Consider the following 22,558-nt stretch of genomic DNA (forward strand, 5'->3'; position numbering starts at 1 on the left):
GTGTCTGTCAAAATTGAAAAAATATACATTTAGTATTTGTGGATTTACTATATTGTAAATGTATTAAATATACATTTAGTATCTTATAAACAAAAGAAATCAGATACTAAAGTTTAACTAATAATAGGCATTATTGTTGTATTTTGGAATACTTCTGCAATGTATTCTGAAATTCATTAAAATCAGTGAGCTGATGGATAGACAGTGATAGATAGATGGACAGAAGAGAGATAAGGAGATTCTAGTAAAATATTAAAGTTATGAGTAATTATTGTAAAATTCATTATACTTGGCTCTGCATTTGAATTTTTACTATTAAAAAATTTAAAAGGAAAAAACCTAGTTATTTAGTATTAGATAAACTAGACTTCAAGCTATTAACTAGATATAGGCAGGAGGCATTTCATAATGATAAATGGGTCAATTCTAGAAGACATCATAGTATTACATGTATCTACACCTAACAGAGATTCAACATATATAAAGCAAAAAAAAGAACTGCATAGATAAAAACGTTATAATTTTAAACAAAATGCAGTATCTTTGCCTCAGTAATTTGTAGAACTTAAAATAACACAAAACAGCAAAAAACAAAACAAAAAACAATAAAGCAAAAACAAACAAAAAATCCCAGGTCATTGGCTATTGAAATACCATTAACTACCTTAACCTAATAGATATTCCTTAAAACATTATATCACCAACTTCTGAGTATGTGTTCTCTGTAAGTTTTGGTCATAAACCAAACTCCAGCAAATTTAATGGGATGAAACATAAGAGTGTAATACTCTTAATTTTTATAGACTTACACTAGAAATTTATAAAGGAAAGGTAGACAGAAAGCAGTCATATACTAGGGAATGAGAAAACATCACTTCTAAATATTCCATGGGTCAAAAAGAAAATAAAATTTCACATGAAAAATGAGAAAATGTGTCGAATTGAGTAACAAAGGAAGGCTGAAATCAGGAGAAAAGCTGTTATGTGGAAATGTAAGGCTCCATTCCAGTGGGGTAGCAGGACACAGGTGTTATGTGCCCAAGAAAGAGAAGACAAGATTTAGACAACAGGAGGAGAAGGGGATTGGAAGGTTCTCTAGAAATGGTGATGCTATGAACTACTAATTTAAACAGAAGAATAATCACAACAGTGAGATAGGGACAGATTGACTGTGAATAGGTAGGAGGGAATCTTCTGGAGTGATGCCAATGTTCTGTGGCTTAATAGAATTTTGGATTGACAACCAGGAACAACTTGTGGTCTCCTTATTGATCATAAACTTGTTTAGTTAACAGACATCCTGTCCTCTAAGCTAAATACATATTGCCTCATGGTTGTATTGACAGGCAAGGAGGCTGAATCCCTAAGAGAAATTGCAAAGCAAACTGAGTGAATGTTATCATACAAATTTAATAAACATACTTTTAAAGTCAATTTTGTTTTGCTCTGGGGGAATCTATAAATTTGGTCCTTAGTCATCTTTGTTTCCTGTGTGAGCTCCCATACTTCACATCCCTTGTATAAGCATCCATCTACAACTGGCACATCTAAACTTGACCCATGCTTCTTAGACACTACATTCTCTTTCATAGATACATATCTCCTATCAGAATTTTTGATACACAGTATTCTTCCCTAAGGGGTTCTAGGATTCCTCTGAGATATTCCTACCCTTACATTTTCATCTCCTTTGTGGGAGGGACAATGTCTACATTGTCTGAGGGATCACTCATAGCACTTTGCTCATACTGGATACTCCGTATGTATCGAAAACTATCAAGACAAAGGAAAATAAGAAAAAACAAACAAGCCAGGGACAGTTCTTATATCTTTTCAAAGGAAAGCAATGGAGATATGGAATTGCAAGGAAATAGACATCCCTTATTAGTTTAACTTGTGGACTTCCATGTACCCTAATGGAAATTTCTCTATGGGATAGCTTTAAAAGAAGTGTGTATGTAACCCTGAACACACATAGAAAACAGTACATTGTTGTTGAATGAAAAACATGGTACCTTCCTGATACATGCAAGAGAGTAGGGTGGATCTCCTAATCTATTGTTTTCCTTTCCATATTCCTGTTAACCTCAGTTCAAGACCAGTGAACAGAAAGAAGTATGGAAGTGTTTATGTTAAAGTAACTGTTACATAGTCACCTAATGCTATGTCTCATAGCCCATTTTATTTACCTCACTTTATAACACCACAGAAGCTTTATATTGTTTCACAAATTCACAAGAGCAATGCCAAGTGCAACACACTAAGTTATTTTGACAAGGGATTCATAACTTTCATTACTTTGTCTAATCATATTATGCTATAGTTTATTAGCAATTGTTGCTAATATTTTCCTGTGATTAACTTATTATTTAACTCTACCATAAGTCTATATACATAGAAAGAGAATGGTTCATACAGGGCTTAGTATTATCTATGGTTTCAGGCATCCATCAGGGGCATCCATAAGGGAACAGGGAGTGTGTGTGTGTGGGGGGGGAGGGGGGTGTCAGACATAGATCTAATGTAAACTCTGAAGACTGCCTGTCTTAAAACTCGAGTTGTGCATTTCATCTTCTTAGGACTTTCTGTCTGAAAATAAAATGTGGCTAGTATGATTTGTTCTATTGCAATACTCCAGAATTTCTTTGAGCAAGTCTACGAAGACCTTTGAACTCCACCATGAAGAATGGAAAGATACCATCAACATCTTGACAAAACATTAAGAGGTCAACACAAGAAGCATGACTTACAGGGATTCCATCTAGTCCAGGCAGCCCAGGATCTCCCTGAGAAATAGAAATAGAGAACACACGGAAGAGATTAAAAATTAAGCCCAAAGGGTTTCAGACAACCAACCTGAGATTCAAGGGGATAGAAACAAATTACGGCAACTTGGGCCCCTATCAAGGTCTTGTGTTTTAAATAATGCATAAATTGGCTGTATCTACCCATTTACTTTTTCCCTATGAACATTCTGGACTCTAGAAAACAAATATTATAGCCTTGGCTGAACAAGATTTCCTACTTAACCTAGATTAATTAATTTTCACATTTGCTAGGAACTTATCAATTAGAAAAGGCTTCTGCAGGCTGGTGATTTTCTGCTCCTTTTGGAGGAAAGCAAAGCTACCTTCCCTTGTGCCTTCATCCCCAGAGAATCTGTGCTTATATGTATACAATGCAAATCAGACATTTCAAGGGAAAATCAACAGAGCATACAGACTCTGATTACGTTTTAATTACTTTGAGGCATCTTAAGCCACTGTATGAATCTGTAATATAACCATCTTGTGGAAATTGCTGTGTTCCACTGGATCCAAGGTTTCTTTGATTTCTGGAAAAATCATTTAATCAATGTTTGCTAAGACAATGGCTGTGCTTTGACACCTGCTAGTCTTACATCACTTGACTTACAGTAAAAACCTCTAAGCTCCCTGTAGCATGGAAAGAACACTGCCTGAGGTTTAGTTCTTCAGAGAACTGGCCATCTGGCTCTGAGTAAGTTATATAGCCTTAGATTTTAAATCTGTCTAATGAGTGACATGAATTCAAAAGCCAAGAGGCCCTTGCCAACTTTAATGTTCTATCTTCTGCTATGGCATCCAAGTCAAGAACCCAAATTTCCTTCTTCTGTAGTTATCCAGATGTTCCATCCCCATCTCTGCTTTTATGGCCAGTTTCTAAGGTTCCAGGCCCTGTACAGTGATGGGAGAGTAGTGTCAATTATCTCAGTAAGCTTGGTGTATTCTCCCCTCCAAATGCAGGCACATAAATTCCTATTTGCTATCAAGGTAGTGATGGATTCTTTCCCAGTCTGCAGACGAGTAGGGTCAATCATTTGGAACCAGGGTTTATTGAGGACACATAAAGCTACCAGTTAGCAAATAGAGGAAGGCTCAATAAAATGATATTATTGACAAGAGATTAGATTCCAATCAGTTGAAAGTTGACAGGCAAGTATTTGTAGACTTTCAGGAGTCTAGAGAAGGAACCCAGATGCTGGGGCAGTAGCCATACTAAGCTGTATAAGGATATATACAGACTCAAACTAAGGTGCATAGGTATTAAGGCTTTAGAGGAAACACAAAAGCATGTGCCTCTAGAAAACGTTTTGGCTTGTCAAAGAAAATAGCCATGCAAACTCATTGCCAAATTCTCTCTTAGTTTTGGTGCAGATCCTGGAAAACAAATTTCTAGACAGCATAGCTACAAACATTTCTGCAAATGTTTCTACCACCAAAAAACTTGGAATCCTTTGAAAGTCAGCTGGTGCTGCTCCTTAAGCAGGCGCACAGGTTTCTTAGTTTTGGAAATGGCTTGGTGTGAGGAAACCTTGATTCCCACCCACTCCGCTGCCTGCTTTAGAAACTCTTACCCTTATTCCTGTAATGCTGCCTTGAAAAGGAACAGGCTCTCCTTTGGCACCTTTGTGACCAGGCAGCCCCTGGATAAAATATGAAAAACCTGTGAGAAAATCCCTGAACACACACACACACACACACACACACACACACACACACACCCAAAACAAATGAAAAACAAAACTCCACTTACCCACGCAGAGTTTTCATAGCAATATTACCTAATTAGATAGAGGATTTGGCAATGGGAACCTGAAATTATGTGTCTTTTGCTGTGGAAAACTTGGCTGTGTTAAAGGTAATAGCCTAACCTCTAAAGAGGTCGTCTTGAAGCTGGGTGCCATTCTTCTGTCTCTATGCCAGGGGTCTGTGAAATGATGAGGGTTAGACTGCAGCAGACTTTCTATCTATGGAGAACACTGGTTTAGGTAAAACTCTACCCCTTACCTCACTAACTGGATCTTTATCTAGGTCAAAGGTCAACAAAAGTTTCTACGATTCTAGATCATTAAAGTTTTGTGAGTCAAATCTGGGGTCTGTCATATATTTTTCTTGTTATTTATTTTTAAGATGTAAAAACAGGCTAGAGGACAGGTGCTTTTGGGGGCCAACACGTAGGCCATGGGTCTAAAACAACTATGACACCAACTTCATCTCGTGTTTCTACAACACAATTTCAGCTTCAAACCTTTGAAAAAGCTGGTGTGTCTCATTATCATGGAAATCAGTCAATATACCTGATTCCAGTCTTTCAATCAGATTTCTTTTTGTTTCCTGTCTTAGTAGCAAATGGTGGCATCTAAGGAGAAGTCAGGATTAGTATTAGGTAGTATTAAGGGTACACTTTGGAGAATACATTGTTGATTGATGATGGATTCCTCAAGTTCAAGGGGACTACTGTACTTCTAGTAAAACAAGCGCCTAGACATGCAAATCAGTTTCTGAATATTGTCTGCTTCCCCTTATTTATGTGTTCCCCATTTTCTTTCATAGAAGTTTCAAATGGACTTACTGAATGGATATTCAGCAGGAGGTGAGGTTCAACTTAGTAAAAACATATGCCCACATTTCTATTAAAACTTAAGGTAAAGTTTCAGGCTGGGTTTAGGTTTCCACTCTGGGGTTCTCTCTTTCAGAGGATGTCTGCTACTTCAAGGTCTTTATTCCATTTGTTGGGGTGGAACTCTCCTTTGCTGGCTTCATTGTCTATTTTCTTCCCCTTTCTGTTGCCATGGCAGCATTAAGGAGCCTTTAAGACTTGTGTAGATTATTTAGGACTATAGCTTTCCCTGTTATCTCTCTGCTGTTTATTGGTCTGGACCATTGATGGCAGGGTCCTTTAGGGCAGTTTGGGGCTTGTATTCTGCCTATCCTCTGTGTCATTTTTTGCATGTATTCTTATACTCCACAACTTGGTCATTGAAGGCTACTCAGAGAACTATGAGATCTGTATAATTGGTTGTATGATTTCTAGTTTCAAATGGCCTCACATGACAACTCTTATAGATTTAGGTTTTTCCAAATTAGATGAATAGTGAGCTTGAAATGTGTTATTCTTCAAGTCAGGAAACTATTGGTATAAACCAAGTTCATCATGCCTTTAGGTCCTGGTTAATATGCATATGATCACATGAAGGTCTTCCAAGAATATCCTCTCCCATTATTAAAGATTTTATTTATTTTATATATGTGAGTACACCATCTCTGTCTTCAGACACCCCAGAAGAGGGCATCAGATCTCATTACAGATGGTTGTGAGCCACTATGTGGTTGCTAGGAATTGAACTCAGGACCTCTGGAAGAGCAGTCAGTGCTCTTAACCGCTAGCCATCTCTCCAGCCCTGGAATATCCCAATGTTACCTGATAGGCAAAATGCCAAATAGCTCAAGTGCATGCTTTGCTCGGAAATGTGCTATAACTATTATTTATTTGTTTGTTTTAACAATCTTGACAATTCCCAAGGTAGCATTAGAAAGTAACCTAAAGTCATTTAACATGTGCACCCCTCAACTGGCACTTTTAAAGAGTTTTGCTGTTATGGTGCCATCCGTATAAACTCTTGCATTGGGCAAGGTAGTACAGTGGCTGTCTACAAGGCCTTAATGGTGTTTCAAGATAAACAAACAAGCAAACAAACAAAAACACATTTGAAGGTGCATTTGCATTAAGGTGCAAAGATCTGGTAACATACAGGTGGTCCTAAAATCCCAGGGTAGCCATCAGGGCCTGGAAATCCAACAGCTCCTTGAGTTCCATTACAGCCATCTGGGCCAGGTGGACCTCTTGGACCTGGCTGTCCAGGGTGGCCCTGTTCAAAGAAAAATTAAGGGATCAAGTCAGCCACAGGATTATTAGTCAATTTAAAAGGCTCACAATGAGAACAGACAAGTACACTGCTAAATTCTGGCTCCTTGTCTACTCCCTTAGCTTCATCTTGTACATTCTCAAATGTTTCCTTTGTGCTCAGACATATGTTGCCAAGATCACAACTTGAGTTATCCCACTCAAAAAGACAACTGGTGCTTTAATAATATCCAAGCTGAAACTAAAGGGCTCAAACTTGAACACATACAATAGTCAAGGCACTACAATTTCACCTTCCCTGAATATAGAGATGTACTAAAATGGGGTTTAGCTGTCTGGCAGCTGAACTGCTATCAATAGAGAACCATGCCAAGGTTTGAGATTCCTCAGACCAGACAGATAGCTGGATGGCTTTCTGAACGGAAGTTCTGCATGGGAGCAGATGCCTGATCTTGGTCAACTGAGCGGAGGAAGTTCCCACAGCACTTCCTCTACTGAAAGCTGCTTGGCCAAAAACTAGCCAGTCTCACTTGCACTCAGTTTGTCACAATCCCATGGTAGGTAACTGGTTCAGTTAAGAATCCATCTCTTCTCTTTTTCTCCACATTCACTATCAGGGCATTTGTTTAGCTTGGGAGTTCAAAAGCATTTTCATAGAGCTCATCTGAATTCAGTGTATTTCAGAATTGGAGAACATAATATTTCAATCTAGTAAAAGCCAGTTGTATGTGGGCCATGGTGCAAATAGATGACCTTAATAGATCATCTGGACAGGTCAATGAAAGGTAGGTAGACTTCTACATTCCCTTAAATATACTTTCAAAGGGTAAAATGTATATTTAACAATTTGAGGGAAACATATCATGTGTTCAAAATGAGCCTTTCAAATGACCAGTAGTCCCTCCTTATCCATGGAAATAACTCATGAATTTTAAATTACACATTGTGCTGAGTAGTATAATGAACATTAATGTCAATCCACTCAATCCTACCTGCAGTGTAAATCATCCCCTTCTCCAGCACATCTATGAATATTTATGCTACATTCTCTACCAGCCTATTAGTCACTACATAGTTATCTTTGTTATCAGATCAATTTTCACAGCAGTTCCACAGTACATGTGGAACATAACTATTTTACTTAACAATGGCCCTAAACTAGAAGAATAGTGATGCTGGTGATTTGGATATAGCAAACAGAAGCAAAATACATCCCTTAAATGAAAAAAAGGGAAAGTTAGCTTCATGAGCAAAGAAACGACATGTGCTCTGAGGTTACTCTGATCTAACATAAGACAAAAATCTACCCCTCAAACTGTGAACCAGGAAAGGAAATTTGTTCTAGTTTTAAGATCCAACCTCAACCTGAAAAGCTATGCCAGCAAAAACACAGGGCTGGAGCTCTTCCCAGGCAATGGGACTAACCGAGCTAGTTGGTAATAAAGAGTCAAGGCATGAGTATGCCGCCCATTTCCCCTGCAAAACTGAAGCCATCATTTTAGTTGTCTGGATTCACACATTTGTAAGAGTAGTCTGTTTACCTCCGATAACTCTGATAACATTTTCTATATAAGAATATTGTAAATGAGACCTTCTTCTGATAGTGTGACCTCTATTAGTCATGTGGGATATAGTCTAAGATACCCAATAGTTGCCTGAAAACATAGGAAAATGAGATTATAAGGCTGGTTTGTGCAGGAAAGCCTAGGTCCAGCCTGGGTATATTCTTAGGTTGGTGGTTTAGTCTCTGAGAGTCTCAAGTGTTCAGGTTAGTTGTCTCTGTTGGTCTTTCTGTGGAGCTCCGATCCCCTTAGAGGCTACAATCCTTCCTCCTGTTCTCCAATTAGAGTCGCCAAGCTCAACTCATTTTAAATGAAAGTGTTTTATAAATAATGCCAACAGCCCTAACACACAATTGGGATATCTCAAAGCCCTGAGCTGTACCATCCCCAGTGTCTGTTGTGCTGATATTGAACATCCTACTGGTAGGCAAGCCCTGCTTGCCCTCTTTATTGACTGTTATGACCTTTGGTGCAATTAACTGGGCTATCATGAAAGTGACTTCATTTTGAAATTGTCTATATAATAGCAAAAATTGGAATTTGGAGACCCAAACCAGTGACCCGTGTTAATGATTGGCTATTATTAGGAGGGGAACTTGATTTTCACAGTGGTCCAGTTTAGTAAGATGTGTCAGAATCTGTTGTTTTCAGATGAAGTGTTAAGTGTGTGATGTTAAAAGTTGAACAGATTGATTAGTTGGAAAAGGCCTGTAGGTTCTGTGCTTTTCTGTCTGAAGTAGCTCCATCAGTCGGAGAATTCTGGCTTTTGCAGGTATTAGAACTCTGAGTCAGGTCTTTAAACTTTTCTTTTAGGATTTCCAGGACTCTTGGGCCTCAGGGATGGGGGAGGGAAACAGAAGATCTTATCTGTGAATTTTAGGAGTCAGAGATGAAACTGTCACACAAAGCAATCAGGACCAGGGAACTGTATGCATCAAGGAAGTAGAGTAGTGAACCACACATCAAAGACTCCTAAGAGCTTCAAGATGGAAGGAAGAGGTAAGTAATAAATGAAAGGCACACAACAGATACTTCTTGGCTAGTTGGAAGAGGGGAAGCACAGACAACCTTTGGTCAATGAAAGGACTAAGAATGGGTGTGTCTTTTGGGGAGCAGCCAGCTTATTTGGAGGATACTGAAGAGCTGCAACTCTTTCCCCTAAGCAATGAAGCCACAAAGACAAGTGGTCAATGCTTGCGTTGGCCATAAGTTTGAGGCATAAGAAGCATCCATCTGGACTTAAGGACTGGTTCCAGCCTAGATTTAGAAGCAGCCTAGGCAGCACAAGATTTACTTGCTCTCAGTTCCAGCCCAAAAGAGAGAATAGGGGGAGGGCATAGTAACAGTGCAAGTTCCAATCACTGTGCATCTTTCACCTAGCCAGGTCTGTAGGATGATTGGGTAATGGTACCTCCAGTTTAGCAGTTACACTCATCTTCTGCACCTGGAAGGCACACTCTGGGCAGGGATTCTTTCTCATGCAGGCATAGAAACAAGGTCATAAGAAAATAGGTGAATGTCAAAAAAGGATGGCTATCCCTGTCCATTCAATTATCCAATTGGCTTATTTCTGGACATTTTCTTGACATTGCAGCTGAATAAAATGTGTTATTTTATGGGTGACTCGATTCAAGTTAGAAACACAAAAAGAGTGGGTCTTTTATTCTCCAGATCTACAAATGTCTACTAGATTTGAGAGAAAAATAGATCAGATGATAGTATCTATAAACACAAAACTATATCCTTGCTGTATATTCTCATAGTGGAGTATGAGCACATAGCAGGTGTTCAAGACATTGCCTAGAGATTGGAACAAGAAAGATCTGAATCACCTTTACTGATACCAGAAGGTTGTATAGCATTACATAAGACAATGGGTAGACTACAGTATCTCCAACTGTGCTTTGATAGGGTTCAAAAGGACCTCTTAGGGGTTGTTAGAAGGATGAGGGCAAGCTAAAGTCTCCCTCAGGTGAAGGAGATTTCCTCTTTGTATAGTCTAAGTGTCCATGGCCTTTTTGGTCTCTTAAATAAGTCAGAAAAACTTGTAGACAAACATGACCCAGGTTATGGGATAAATACAGACAAAAGCAGAAAGAACTAGCCAGTAAGCTCCAATGTTAACAAGTTCAGAGGTTGGTGAACAGTTACCATGGAACCAGAAGCCATCAGTTAAGTGTGGATATAGGTTACACATGGGGAATCTAAGTGGTTGGGCAGAATAGAATTTGGAAAGGGGCTGTGTTACAAGCTTCCAATCCACCACTGATATCTGGAAGGGTAAACAAACAAGCATCAACCAAATTATCTGAAGGGTAGTCCCCTCTGAAGGGCAATAAGGCTGATAAGAACACATTACTGAAATAAAATGTATTTCATTCAAACTCTGTGCATCTTCTTACTTTTCCTGTAATGAGTACATGCATGCTTCAATGTGCCTCCGCAATTCAGAGGCAGTCCCTCTATGCCTGGCTGAAATTCCGCTCAGTGTCCCCACCCCTGCCCAGTATTAGCTTACTTAGGCTAAGATATAGATGTTTTCTCATAGATGGCATTTCTCTCCTTTTTTTTTTCCCCCGAGACAGGGTTTCTCTGTATAGCCCTGGCTGTCCTGGAACTCACTTTGTAGACCAGGCTGGCCTGGAACTCAGAAATCCGCCTGCTTCTGCCTCCCAAGTGCTTCTGCCTCCCAAGTGCTGGGATTAAAGGTGTGTGCCACCATGCCTGGTGGCACTTCTCTTAAACCATCCGAGTAAGGGCTACTTGAATCAAAATGTGTGGGACTCTTGCTCTTCTCACCTCACCACACTTTATCTCAGTGCATGACACTCAGCCTACTTGTACAACACACACACACACACACACACACACACACACACACACACACACACACACAGTATGTAAGGTCAAAGTACTTGAGCCAGGAGACAGAACCTGAAAGGTGATATTAAAGTCTCTTCCATGTACACACTTACCGGAATACCACTGATGCCAACAAAGCCAGGAACTCCAATGGGACCCTAAAAAAGGAGAAGAGAGAGAAATGTGTATGGCAATCAAATTGATGCCTGTTAGGGTCAATAGATTTGGTGACTGGATTTGATGACCTAAGTTGTTGGTGTTTTATATCTCCTTCTTCATGTCATGTTGCCATACTTCCTACCCCCAAGTCTAAGGAGTTGTTCTAAGAATGGTCTTGAGCATGCTTATGTTCTGAGACAAGTTCTTGTGTTAAGCAGTGTAGTGTAAGCCCTAAAATTTAACACTCAGCATTACAGGCAGTCTTCACATCTGTATAACAACAGAAGGGCTTTGATAAATCTAACAAAATAGTTTCTCCCTATTCTGCTCCTTCAGATAAAGGTCCTAAGCTACTCTACCTTTATTATCAGGGGACAAGTGCAATTCTTGTTCATCCACAAAAGGCAGTTCAAGCTAAGCCAATGACATATTCAAACAAGTCACACCTTCTTTCAGGAACCAGGGCCACCACAACCTCTTGATGCTAAGGCCTGTCACCTGCAGCCTCTTGGTTCACTCTGTTCCCAAGCACAACTCTTTGGGTCCTTACATGCTACGCAATGGCTCCCTTTCCTAAGATGTGAATATTTGTGATTCATCAATTGCCATCTACCTCATCTGTGAGTAGAAAATTGCCTTCAACCTCATGTGCCCAGATAAATGTTATACTTCAGCTACCTTATACTTAGTGTGGCAATCCCTTCCCTAAAATATGAGATTAACAGGACGTGATGAAAATACACAGAGCATCTCAACTGAGTTGATAAATTCAGTAGGCTAGTCATCATGTTATTACCATTCTTGTTTGGTAGTGCATTCCCTTATATTTATGAGCCAGGTTGTTTCTAAATCTTGCCTGTTAGTTCTTGCTTGTTAGTCTCCTCTGTTGTATGCTTGATCTCTACTGATCAGCTCATCAGACTCTCCACCCAAGCCCATTTCAAATCCCCATGACTTGACATGAATGAGCCAACTTGTCACGTAAGCAACCAGTATATTTACTTGATAGTCTGCCTTCTTTGAGAATCTCCAGAAACGCTTCCTCCATCACTTGCCCACCAGTCACTCCTTTCTTTTTTTTTTTCTTTGAGATAGACATTTTTATGGATTTTGGCTGACCTGATACCTATTGAGGAGGTCAGGATGTCCTTGAACTTTGTGGCAATCTTGACACTTCTGTCTCTTGAATGCTAGGATTAGAGATGTGCATCACCATGCCCTCTCTCTCTCTCTCTCTCTCTCCCTCCCTCCCTCCCTCCCTCCCTCCCTCCCTCCCTCCCTCCCTCCCTCCTTTCTTTCTTTCTTTCTTTCTTTCTTTCTTTCCTTTCTTTCTTTCTTTCTTTCTTTCTTTCTTTCTTTCTGTTTTCTTCATAGTTTTACTTTAATGTTGTATACCAATTGTACACCATATTATATTTCACAGACACTTTCACACTAGTACACACTGTACTTTGGCTCAGCTTTTCTTAAAATGTGTGCCCTGGCACCGCGATATTTAGGAGCAACACTATTCCTCTGAGAACTGAGAGGGAACATTTGACTTTTGTACTTCCACCCTTGCATCAAAGATGTTCCTTACCTTATCTCCTTTTGATCCATATGGTCCCAGAGGGCCTGGGGAGCCTCTTTCTCCTTTCAAACCTGATAAACCAGTTGGACCAGTAAACCCTTCCGGACCGGCTGGACCTTGAGTTCCAATTGGTCCAGGGTGCCCCTAAAGATGGACAGAAAGACTGAAATTTAGTCAACAGAAGATTTAACATCAACATTTCCAATTTTCTCATGTACAAAGTACAGGCACCACTTGACTAAATAATTTTGGCTTAGAGATCTGTGAGGCATGCCAGCGTTCCAGACAGGGATCAGAAAGGGCTATTTTAGGGGCCGTTAAGCTTATTTGGATAGAACACATTTTATAAGCACATTTAATAAGATTCATGTGCACCAAGATCCTTCAACTTTGTACTTCTTAGGAGATTAGTTATTCAGGCTGCATAAGACTGTCCTCTTCCTAGTTAATGCCAGGCCATCCATCAGATTGTCAAAATAGTGAACGAACAGAACACTGGAGAGCATCATGGCATTTTATAAGTCACATCCAAATGGCCAACCACATGATTGCACTGAAGTTCAGAAATGGCTGTGTCTAAAGAATGCTGCCCCAGTGGGGAGGACAGAGAACAGTGACCACTGAAACTGCCCAACTCTTCAAAATACATCTTGATTTTACAGCTGATCCCAGGACTCCATCATTATACCTGGCACTAAATACTTACAGGGACCCCTCCCCCACACTCATTTGTTCACTCTTCCTTCCTATCCCCCTTTCAGCCCCTCCTTCTATTTGCACAGTACCCAAATGTGTACAGCACAAGGAGCCTGAGAATATCTATTAGGTATCAGTTATGGTAGCAGGAGTGAGCAGCCTGAAGATTTTGAAAGCCTTGGCTATAAAATGTCCGTAATAATTAAGTCTGAGAGTTCAAGCTGACTGACTGAGACTGAGAATTAATCCCAGTAGGTACAAAGCAGACAGCCTGGATTATCCCAATAGGGACTTTTTTTTTTCTTTTTGGCTGAAAAGTGAAAACCATGTGCACTACCTATCTGAGAACCTGGTATCTGGTAGAAATCAAGTTTGCATAAATGCTTCCAGTCCCACCTCCCCACCCCTTTAGTGACCATAATTTCCTAAAACTCAGAGAAAACTCTGAAAAAGCCCACGGAAATGCCCTTTCCAATCACCCTCAAGCTTTACACTTTAAAAGGCTGAAAACAGCGCCTTAAACACAGTGTTTAGAGTTATGTTCTGGCAATATTTGTTCCCACCAGCTGTGCTGATCCTTCGGGATATAATTTGCAGTGTCAATCAGGCCCATGAAGCCCTAGAGCTCTTGCAAAGAAATGAACAATGTTCTACCCAAGGAGATGCAACACTCTGCAATACCATCTATCACTCAAGAGTTTTCCGTTCACATGGCGCAGGGAGCAAGCACTTAGGCACACAGTGGAAAGGCCTATGGAGCACAACACCTGGCCCATGGCTGGGGAGTCACGGCTACTTGGGGAGGCCAAGTGAACTTCAGCTTGGAATGGGCCTAGAGAGTTTGGCAGGAAACTTGAAGGCGTGGTGTGGTCAGACCTGGAGAAGCAGCTGGGCAGAAAGCACTGTTTAGAGTTGTAACTCCTCAGGCGGCATCCTAAAGAACATGTGAGCCTCATCAGGACACTGGGGCAGCCTGCATGAGGCAGGAACAAGGGAAGCAGATAAGAATCAGCTGTTGGCGGAGGGGACTGTTTGGTGAGAGGTTGAAGACACGGTGGACTTGCTGGAGCTACTAACAGAGAAGATCCAGTCAGACCACAGAATGTTTGGCCCAAACCTCGGACCCACCAAAAGGGGTTTTTTCCATAAAGGGAAGATAGACATGATAAATTGCTTGACAGCTACGAAGAGAGCTGGTTGTCATGTGACCCAGTTCCCATTCTGCTTGTACTGCTATGGGAGTTCAAGCATTACCCAGTGTGAGCACAAGGGCCAGCGCCATCCACTTCTGTGTTCTTATATTTCTGAACACAAGCTCACCAGCATGGGTAAACTAGGAAACTTAGGCTTGTGAAATGCTAAGATGGCAGTAATAGAACTCTGAGTTGGTCCACCAGGAGATGGTTCAGAAAACGGCTTTCTTTCTCCTGTCTGAGTGGGCACGCTAAATTTAACAGAAAGTTGCATGTAAGACATCTAAAGAACCCATGAGATTAAAAAACAAATCCAAAAGGGGCTTTTGGGAAGGTATGTCTTGGAGAAACAAAGATGATGGGGGCTGGTCTCAGGTAGTTTAGGTTGGTTGGATATGTCAGCAGCCCGGAAGGAAATTTCTCATGTTGATTTCAGCACAGGGCCCTGTCTGGTAGGTGTCTGGAGGCTTATCTTGAATTGCCTCCCCAGCAGGGTGCCAAGGCCTTGTCTTGCACTGAGACAAGAAATCTTGCTACCCATGGAAATCCTTTCACACTGTGGCGCAGAGCACCGGGAACAGATGAAGGAAGCCCCGAGAAAAAGAGCCATGTCTTGATCTGTGCTTAGCATTGCTTTGGTTTCCACTCGCTCTCATCTCCAGTGCAGAGTTTCGGTGTGACACTTAAGCTTCATACTGAATCATTGATAGACTGCATTATATTTTGTTTTGTTTTCCCTGCAGACATGATATACTGCATTTTTCCCCCATATGACCAGCAGAGGTCAGTGTGAGAACACAGAGACTGCAGATAAACAGGTGGGTGGGTGGACCTTTTCTCACACAGAGAAAGAGAAATCAAACCTGTGTCAAAGAAGTCACAGAATGTTCAAGCAGGGAAAGGCCCTTGGAGACCATTTTGCCCAGAGTTTATTTTATACTGGGTGGAGGAGGCTGAGAGAAAAGGAAGATTTCTTTTGGTCACATAGTTAGTAGGAATGGCATGAGACTATATTGTCTTTTGGTGCTAGGTCCTGTTGGTCTCTCTGTGGCAGATGTCCTAGGGGGTCCTTGAGGCTGTCTTCCTCTCACCATGGAGCCTCCCCTGGGACTGTTCCCATCAGAAGGCTACAGCAGCCAGATGCTCACTCATCATCATCTCTCTCTAAGTCCAATCACAGACCCAATCTGAAGCCCCATCACTGTTTGGATGGCTCACAGAATTTCAATGGGCTTGGACTAATGCCATGCCCTGATACATGTCATTTATTTTGGCAGATGGACCCATCCAGGGCAGAAGGGACTCCTCTACATTGTTCCAACAAGCTCTCCTGTCTCCATCTGCTCAATATTTTTTAATGTGCACAGCAGGACTTAATTCTCAAGGGTTCAAAATTGTGCCCAAGGCCAGGAACTACAGGTCTACAACCACAGCTCAAGCTGGCTATCTCTTCCTAATCATGGTGGTTTGGAGTCAGTGTGTAGTGTAAGGTTACCTTTGATTAGAACCAAACAACTAGGGTAACAGACCCATTAATGGAGGTACCTACAACATAGTAGAAATATGCACAAACAGCATCTAAGAATCTTAGAAGCACATACCCAAAACTAGGTGGGTTGGCAAAATCGATGGAAGAATCTGACTGCATAATTTGCTGTACTTCTACCTTATTATCCCTCCCTCAAGATTCCAGTGGTCCTCTCTCATAAAATTAAAATGTGTTCCTAAGAATCTGAAACTCATTCCCACTGAGGCTTGAATGATTGACGACTTTGAGGTTTACTTTTCCCAAGGGGAGCCTTGTCCTTTAATGGAGAACAAAATGTTAAGCCAGGGATGCAAGTGATATTTACAAAGCAGGGGAAGGAAGAGGGCAGCCTTCTTGAGGATCCAGCTGTATTCTAGGAGGTGGGGAGGTGCAGCAGTGCTGATATATGGCCCTGGATTCAGAGCCCCTCACAGCCATGCTAGCTGTATTCTTAGGCAAATTTCTTAGAGATTCTGAATATCAAGGGTTTGGGTATGATACCAAACCCTTGTGTAGGATTATTGTTAGCATTTTAGTGAGGCAATGATTATAAAACATACCTGGTACCTAGAACAAAACTCTTTAGGTATCATTCATGATAGAGTGGGGGAAGTTAGGACTGAATAATTCATGCTTGTCAATCTGAAGTTTGACTGAAAGATGCATGGATGCTATTGAGAAACCTTTGCAGGGAGTGTCAGGGGATGATGGAGTATGTCTACTGACAACCCACATCTGTGAGACCAGAGACCAGTTCTTCATTCCTTATAGATTGTGTCCTAGTTCTCGCAGACTTAGGGGTCCTCAGTGTCTGCTAGTTCTTTAGCCTAAAGCAACACAAGCTGCATTTTAATACACACCCCTGAGTGTGAACCTCTAAGCTAGATTTCTTCTCTGAATGAGCTGTAAGCCTATGGCCAATGCTTTGACTGTTCCCTGCACTATGATGTTCCAATTCAACTCCAACAAGAGCTTATTGGGTTATTGTTTTCTCTGCAATCCCATCCTCCAATAATCTCCACATCACTTCCTTTCTCACATCCAACTCATCACCAGCAAGGATGCTCAATCCAACTTCAAATATAAGCCAAACATATGTGCTTGTCTCTATCCCAATAGTCTTACGTCAGGACTTCATCTCTCCTCTGTGTGTGGTGTTTCTACATTAGCTTATCATCCTCGGTCTTGTTTTGTTTTGTTTTGTTTTCTTTCTGAAAACCCTGACACATTGCATTTATATGTGAATTTAGTTGTCCTGGCTAGTTCCTACGTATCTTCCAGGTTCTAGCAAAGATATAAATTTCTTCATGAAGTTCTCCATGATTATTCCCATCCCACAACATGGTAAGGTTATGTGTTACATATTATAGATTATATGTCAATACCCCCTGTTGAAGGTAAAATGAGCTCCTTGAGACTCATGCCTTACTTCCCATAGACTTGTCCATGGCTCATCATAGTGCTTGGCAATAAATGTTTGGTGAGTGGATGGAGAAATTAATGAATGAATATACATACTGAGAAGCCAGTGGCTCAGAAAGGATAGTATCTTCTTGGGAAGTCTACACAGTTGCAGTCAAGAAAGGACTTCTCAAAGGACCAAAGAAAATAGATCTGCCTAAGACCCAGGAGTTACCCAGTTCAGGGTTGAGAAAAAGAGAATTGTCTAAGTTCATCCAATATCAACTATACACAGTTGGAAACACAGTATTGTGATATGTTTAGAGACTTTAAAGGGTGTTTTTATAAAAATATGTAGTGACTACATCATGAGTAATTTCTGTTTTCTGAGTTCTAAGTAGAATGAAATTTTTTTTCTATATTGATTGGTTGCTGTTTCCACAACAGTGAATTTATTCAGCACCTACCCTATGCCAGGCACTTGGGTGAAGATGTTAAGTAGTAAACAGATTTTCCATTTGTGGTACTTATAATTTTGTGACTTGAAAACAATTGTGCATTGCCCACCCCCAAATTAATTCAACAGTCTTCATCTTGGACAGAGTTCTGAACTAAACATGTATGTATCTATGTGCAGTTAATGAAATGGTAATATATAAGACAACATACCACATGGCCCACCCTGCTTCCTGGGAACGAGCAAGCTCATCGTAAGAAGTAGTTGGGGATAAAGTCATATGCCATAAACTTTAAAACTTGTAGTGCACGAATGCCAGAGGAATTCAGAGATGTGTGGTCCAGCAAGAGGTTAGAGACATAAGGAAAGGTTTAATAATATGGTAGCGAATGCATTCAAAATATAGAGAACAATGTGTTTGCAGAAAGTAGCAAATCAACTTTTGTGGGCAAGAGCCAGACTTAGCTTGAGCAAAATGAAAAAGGAAAGAGATGCAGGCAACTCTGGGTCTTAAAAGGTCTACTATTGTCCATAAGCTACATTTTAATCCTTATATTGGCTTCCAATGCAAGGATTTGGAATTTAGAGAGACAGCCTGGCATAGTAGCTAAGGGGACAAAGATTCAGAATAAAAATTCCTGGGTTCCACCCCATAACCAGCATCCAAACGCTGACACCATTGCATACACTAGCAAGATTTTATTGAAAGGACCCAGATGTAGCTGTCTCTTGTGAGACTATACCGGGGCCTAGCAAACACAGAAGTGGATGCTCACAGTCAGCTAATGGATGGATCACAGGGCTCCCAATGGAGGAGCTAGAGAAAGTACCCAAGGAGCTAAAGGGATCTGCAACCCTATAGGTGGAACAACATTATGAACTAACCAGTACCCCGGAGCTCTTGACTCTAGCTGCATATGTATCAAAAGATGGCCTGGTCGGCCATCACTGGAAAGAGAGGCCCATTGGACACGCAAATTTTATATGCCCCAGTACAGGGGAACGCCAGGGCCAAAAAGGGGGAGTGGGTGGGTAGGGGAGTGGGGGTGGGTGGCTATGGGGGACTTTTGGTATAGCATTGGAAATGTAAATGAGCTAAATACCTAATGAAAAATGGAAAAAAAAAAAGAAAAAAAATCCCTGGGTTCACATCCCCTCTTCATCACTGTAGGAAGATGGCACAAAGGATGACCTCATGTTACTCATCTTTATATCAAATAAAGATAAATTAGTGTCTCCTTCACAGGGTACTTACAGATTTTATGCAAAATAATTAGTGAAACCCATGGTTTTTACTCTTTAGCATGCAGCAGATTCACCCGAATGTAGTAATAAATGACAGATAACCACACCCCACCCTCCATTTCAGACTAGTTAGGTGAGGCTAAAAATATGTGTATTTAATAAATTCCCAGGTGGTACTCGGCTATTGGAATGATGGCTACACTGCTGAACCCCTGCTGAAGATAATTTTGCATAGTACCTAGAAGAATAAATGTGCACTAAGAATTAAGTTGTTAGCATATTAAAATTCCTTAATAGACTATGGCTTGTGAAGATCAGGAGTTCAAACATTTCAGCAAGTCCCCCAGGGTCCTTTGATTCCTATGGCTCAATGCACTTCTGCTTCTTTCTCATTTTGCTGCAAGAGAAAGTGAAGTGTATGGGCAGCAGAGCCAGAGATGGGGCGTCGGTATCATGACCTCCATGGTCTGCATTAGATTCTTAGGACTGCAGATGTGGAGAAGGCAACATTGAGCAATATTTCAGAGAGTAAAAGTGACAAAGATGTTGTTTTAGACTCACCTTATTGAGTAAAATTGAGGGAGGTGCAAAGGTTGACTACCATTTTACTTGATATGGCCTCTGAGGGATCTCTACACTGCTTTGAGGAGACAGAGAGCCTGTGGTGCGAGAGGATGAGTTCCTGTTTGGACCATTTGTACTTAAGAAGTCTTGGAACATCTGAGGCGAGGGCCAACAATTGCTTTTGCACTAGCCTGAAAGATTTGAGAAGGCAAGGGATGCTGCAGCATCTTTGGACTGCAGTATCCAAGGTGTGGTGTGCACTAAAAACAAAATTGGAGAAGAAAAGCCTAACTGTGAAATAAACGAAAATAGAAAATTAAATGTGCACATGGATTTATTTTAAAAGTTCCTCCAACTCTTATTAATTAGGGGCAAAATGAGATTGAATAATTATTGCTAGGCAGGGAAGTCCCCTGGAGCTCCTGAGGAATGGACTATAAAGATCCTCAAGCTCCAGTGCAGGTAGGAGGTGGCTTGGATTCCACAAACCATCCTTAATTCATAACTGTAATTCTTATTCTTATCTTAGTTATAGGGTATGGGTTTGGGGTATGAAAACCGTGACAGAATCTGGCCCAAAGAGACTAGCCATACAATATGATAAGGCAAATATTAATGAATATTTGTTCGAGCACAGACATATTTAAGAGGATTTCTGCCCTTCCTCTGAGTCATCAGAATACTTTTGTGACACAGGCTATGAGCACTAAGCAGGAAACAGTAAACCATTGGACTTTAAAGTCCCATAGCTACTCAGTGGTAGAGCTAGTGTTAGGGCTTTCCAATCAATTCTACGTTCCTTTATCGGAACAAATTGAGATGAGAAGAGTCAGGTCCCTTTAAGGTTATTTTTCAAGTAGCAGCCCTGAAGGAGTATCCCTGTGGTGGAAGGATGGTGGAAATATTTGGCAACTAAAGAGTTTAGCTGGGCATGCTAGTGCACACCTGTAATCTTAGCACTTGAAAGGTAGAGGCAGGAGGATCAGGATCAAGGATATCCTTGGCTACACAGGTAATGTAGTGTGAGGTCAATGGGGGGGGCACAAGCAACCCCAACTCAAATGAATAAACAGACAAAACAATACAAATATTAAAAACCCAAATAGTAACAAACAAAAACCTCCTTATATGGTTATACAGAATTTTGTCACCCACAAAGCTCTATTTTGATTTGATAACATCACTATCATCCACATTTTGTCAGCCAGTAATAGGAATAACCCTTCCTATCTAAACAAACAAAGAACTGCACAAAGATTTTGTATGTAGACAGTGATGGGCATTTATCAAAGAGTGAATCTCCCAAATTGTCTGTGTCACTGCAAAGGAAAAGGTAGGTATCAGAATCTGGCTCTCAAAGCATAGGTGAAAACACTTCTCTTCTAGTTCTTCAGCTGCAATCAGTGTTTGAAAGAGCCAGCTCTGCCTGGCATGAAGACATGCATCTACAAGTTCTGTTTGCAGACACAGACACATAACCATTCCATTGGCTGTTGTCAGCATGTTGAAATGTTGGGAACGACAAATCCCAGAATGATAAATTTAACTCTTGCTAGGCAACTCTTTCCATCGATACTCTCAGTTCCTTTTCCCACTTTTCTATATTGAGCAATGCTCCAAGTACAGAAATAAAACCCACAGTAAGAGGTATTCAGGAAGGAAATGTTAATTTTTTATTGATATGAAAGATGTTTATCTCACTCCACCCCAATATTTTCACTGGAATAAGAACTAAGAAACACAAGTGTACCAATAGAATTAATAAAGTCAGAAAATGTACCTCAAACAGTGACACTACCTAAATGTTATAAATTATTTCTTTTGTTCTGAAATCAAAATGTCCTCTTTAAGAAGCCTATGGTCCCTCGTGTCTCTAGCTGCATTGATAGTAGAAGGTGGCCTAGTTGGCCATCATCGGGAAGAGAGGCCCCTTGGTCTTGCAAACTTTATATGCCCCAGTACTGGGGAACCCCAGGGCCAAGAAGTGGGAGTGGTTGGGTATGGGAGCTGGGCAGAGGGAGGGTACAGGGAACTTTTGAGATAGCATTTGAAATGTATATAAAGAAAATATATAATAATAATAATAATAATAATAATAATAATAAAGCCTATGGCCAATGGATAGTTTACCAGACTCTAGTAGGCATATTTTGATGCTCTAAGTGTCCCAATGGTTACATATTAATTTAGTAGAGGATGAGGGAATTTAGACATAATCTGCTTATTTTATAATGGGAGTATTTAGTTTTTAAATGCCAAACTCTCACTTATCCATGGGGAATATCTGGATAGAGGTGAATGGCTTGATGAATCTGCAGGTCTGTCTTCTCCATGACCAGTTCTTAAATCAGTATCAGGAATCAAAACAGAACCAGCTTTCCTATAATTGAACATTGAAAGAACCAAAAAGTCAAACAAAATGGTAAATATGAACAACATTTGATCATATAAACAGAAACAAAATAAACACCTCTGCAAGTATTACAAAGGCTTGAATAAGTCTGTACATTCCTTGGAATGGATGCATAATCTATACAAAGAGTCCCAGTGTGTATGAGAAAATACATATGGTCCTATTTGGCATGAAGTTAACCTATAACTAGTACATTTGTTGCAAAGACATGGATTACTTAATTTGTTATCATTTTTTTTTCT

General features: G+C 40.5%; 1 protein-coding gene across 3 annotated transcripts in view; it reads right to left on the minus strand.

Moving 5' to 3' along the window:
- The window catches only part of Col4a6 (collagen, type IV, alpha 6), a 308,693-nt gene that overhangs the window by 55,843 nt on the left and 230,292 nt on the right, over positions 1-22,558 (minus strand). For all 3 annotated transcript variants that reach the window (XR_003953035.1, NM_053185.2, XM_011247883.3), the window contains 5 exons: positions 12,829-12,963; positions 11,204-11,248; positions 6,554-6,670; positions 4,376-4,444; positions 2,751-2,786 (listed from right to left, as the gene is read on the minus strand). Coding sequence is in view for 2 of the 3 variants with exons in the window: in NM_053185.2 (NP_444415.2) it covers positions 2,751-2,786; positions 4,376-4,444; positions 6,554-6,670; positions 11,204-11,248; positions 12,829-12,963 (402 nt within the window). In the remaining variant the exon portion in view is untranslated. The remainder of the gene's footprint in view (positions 1-2,750; positions 2,787-4,375; positions 4,445-6,553; positions 6,671-11,203; positions 11,249-12,828; positions 12,964-22,558) is intronic.

This window comes from Mus musculus, chromosome X (assembly GCF_000001635.26).
Source record: "Mus musculus strain C57BL/6J chromosome X, GRCm38.p6 C57BL/6J".
Lineage (NCBI taxonomy): Eukaryota > Metazoa > Chordata > Mammalia > Rodentia > Muridae > Mus > Mus musculus.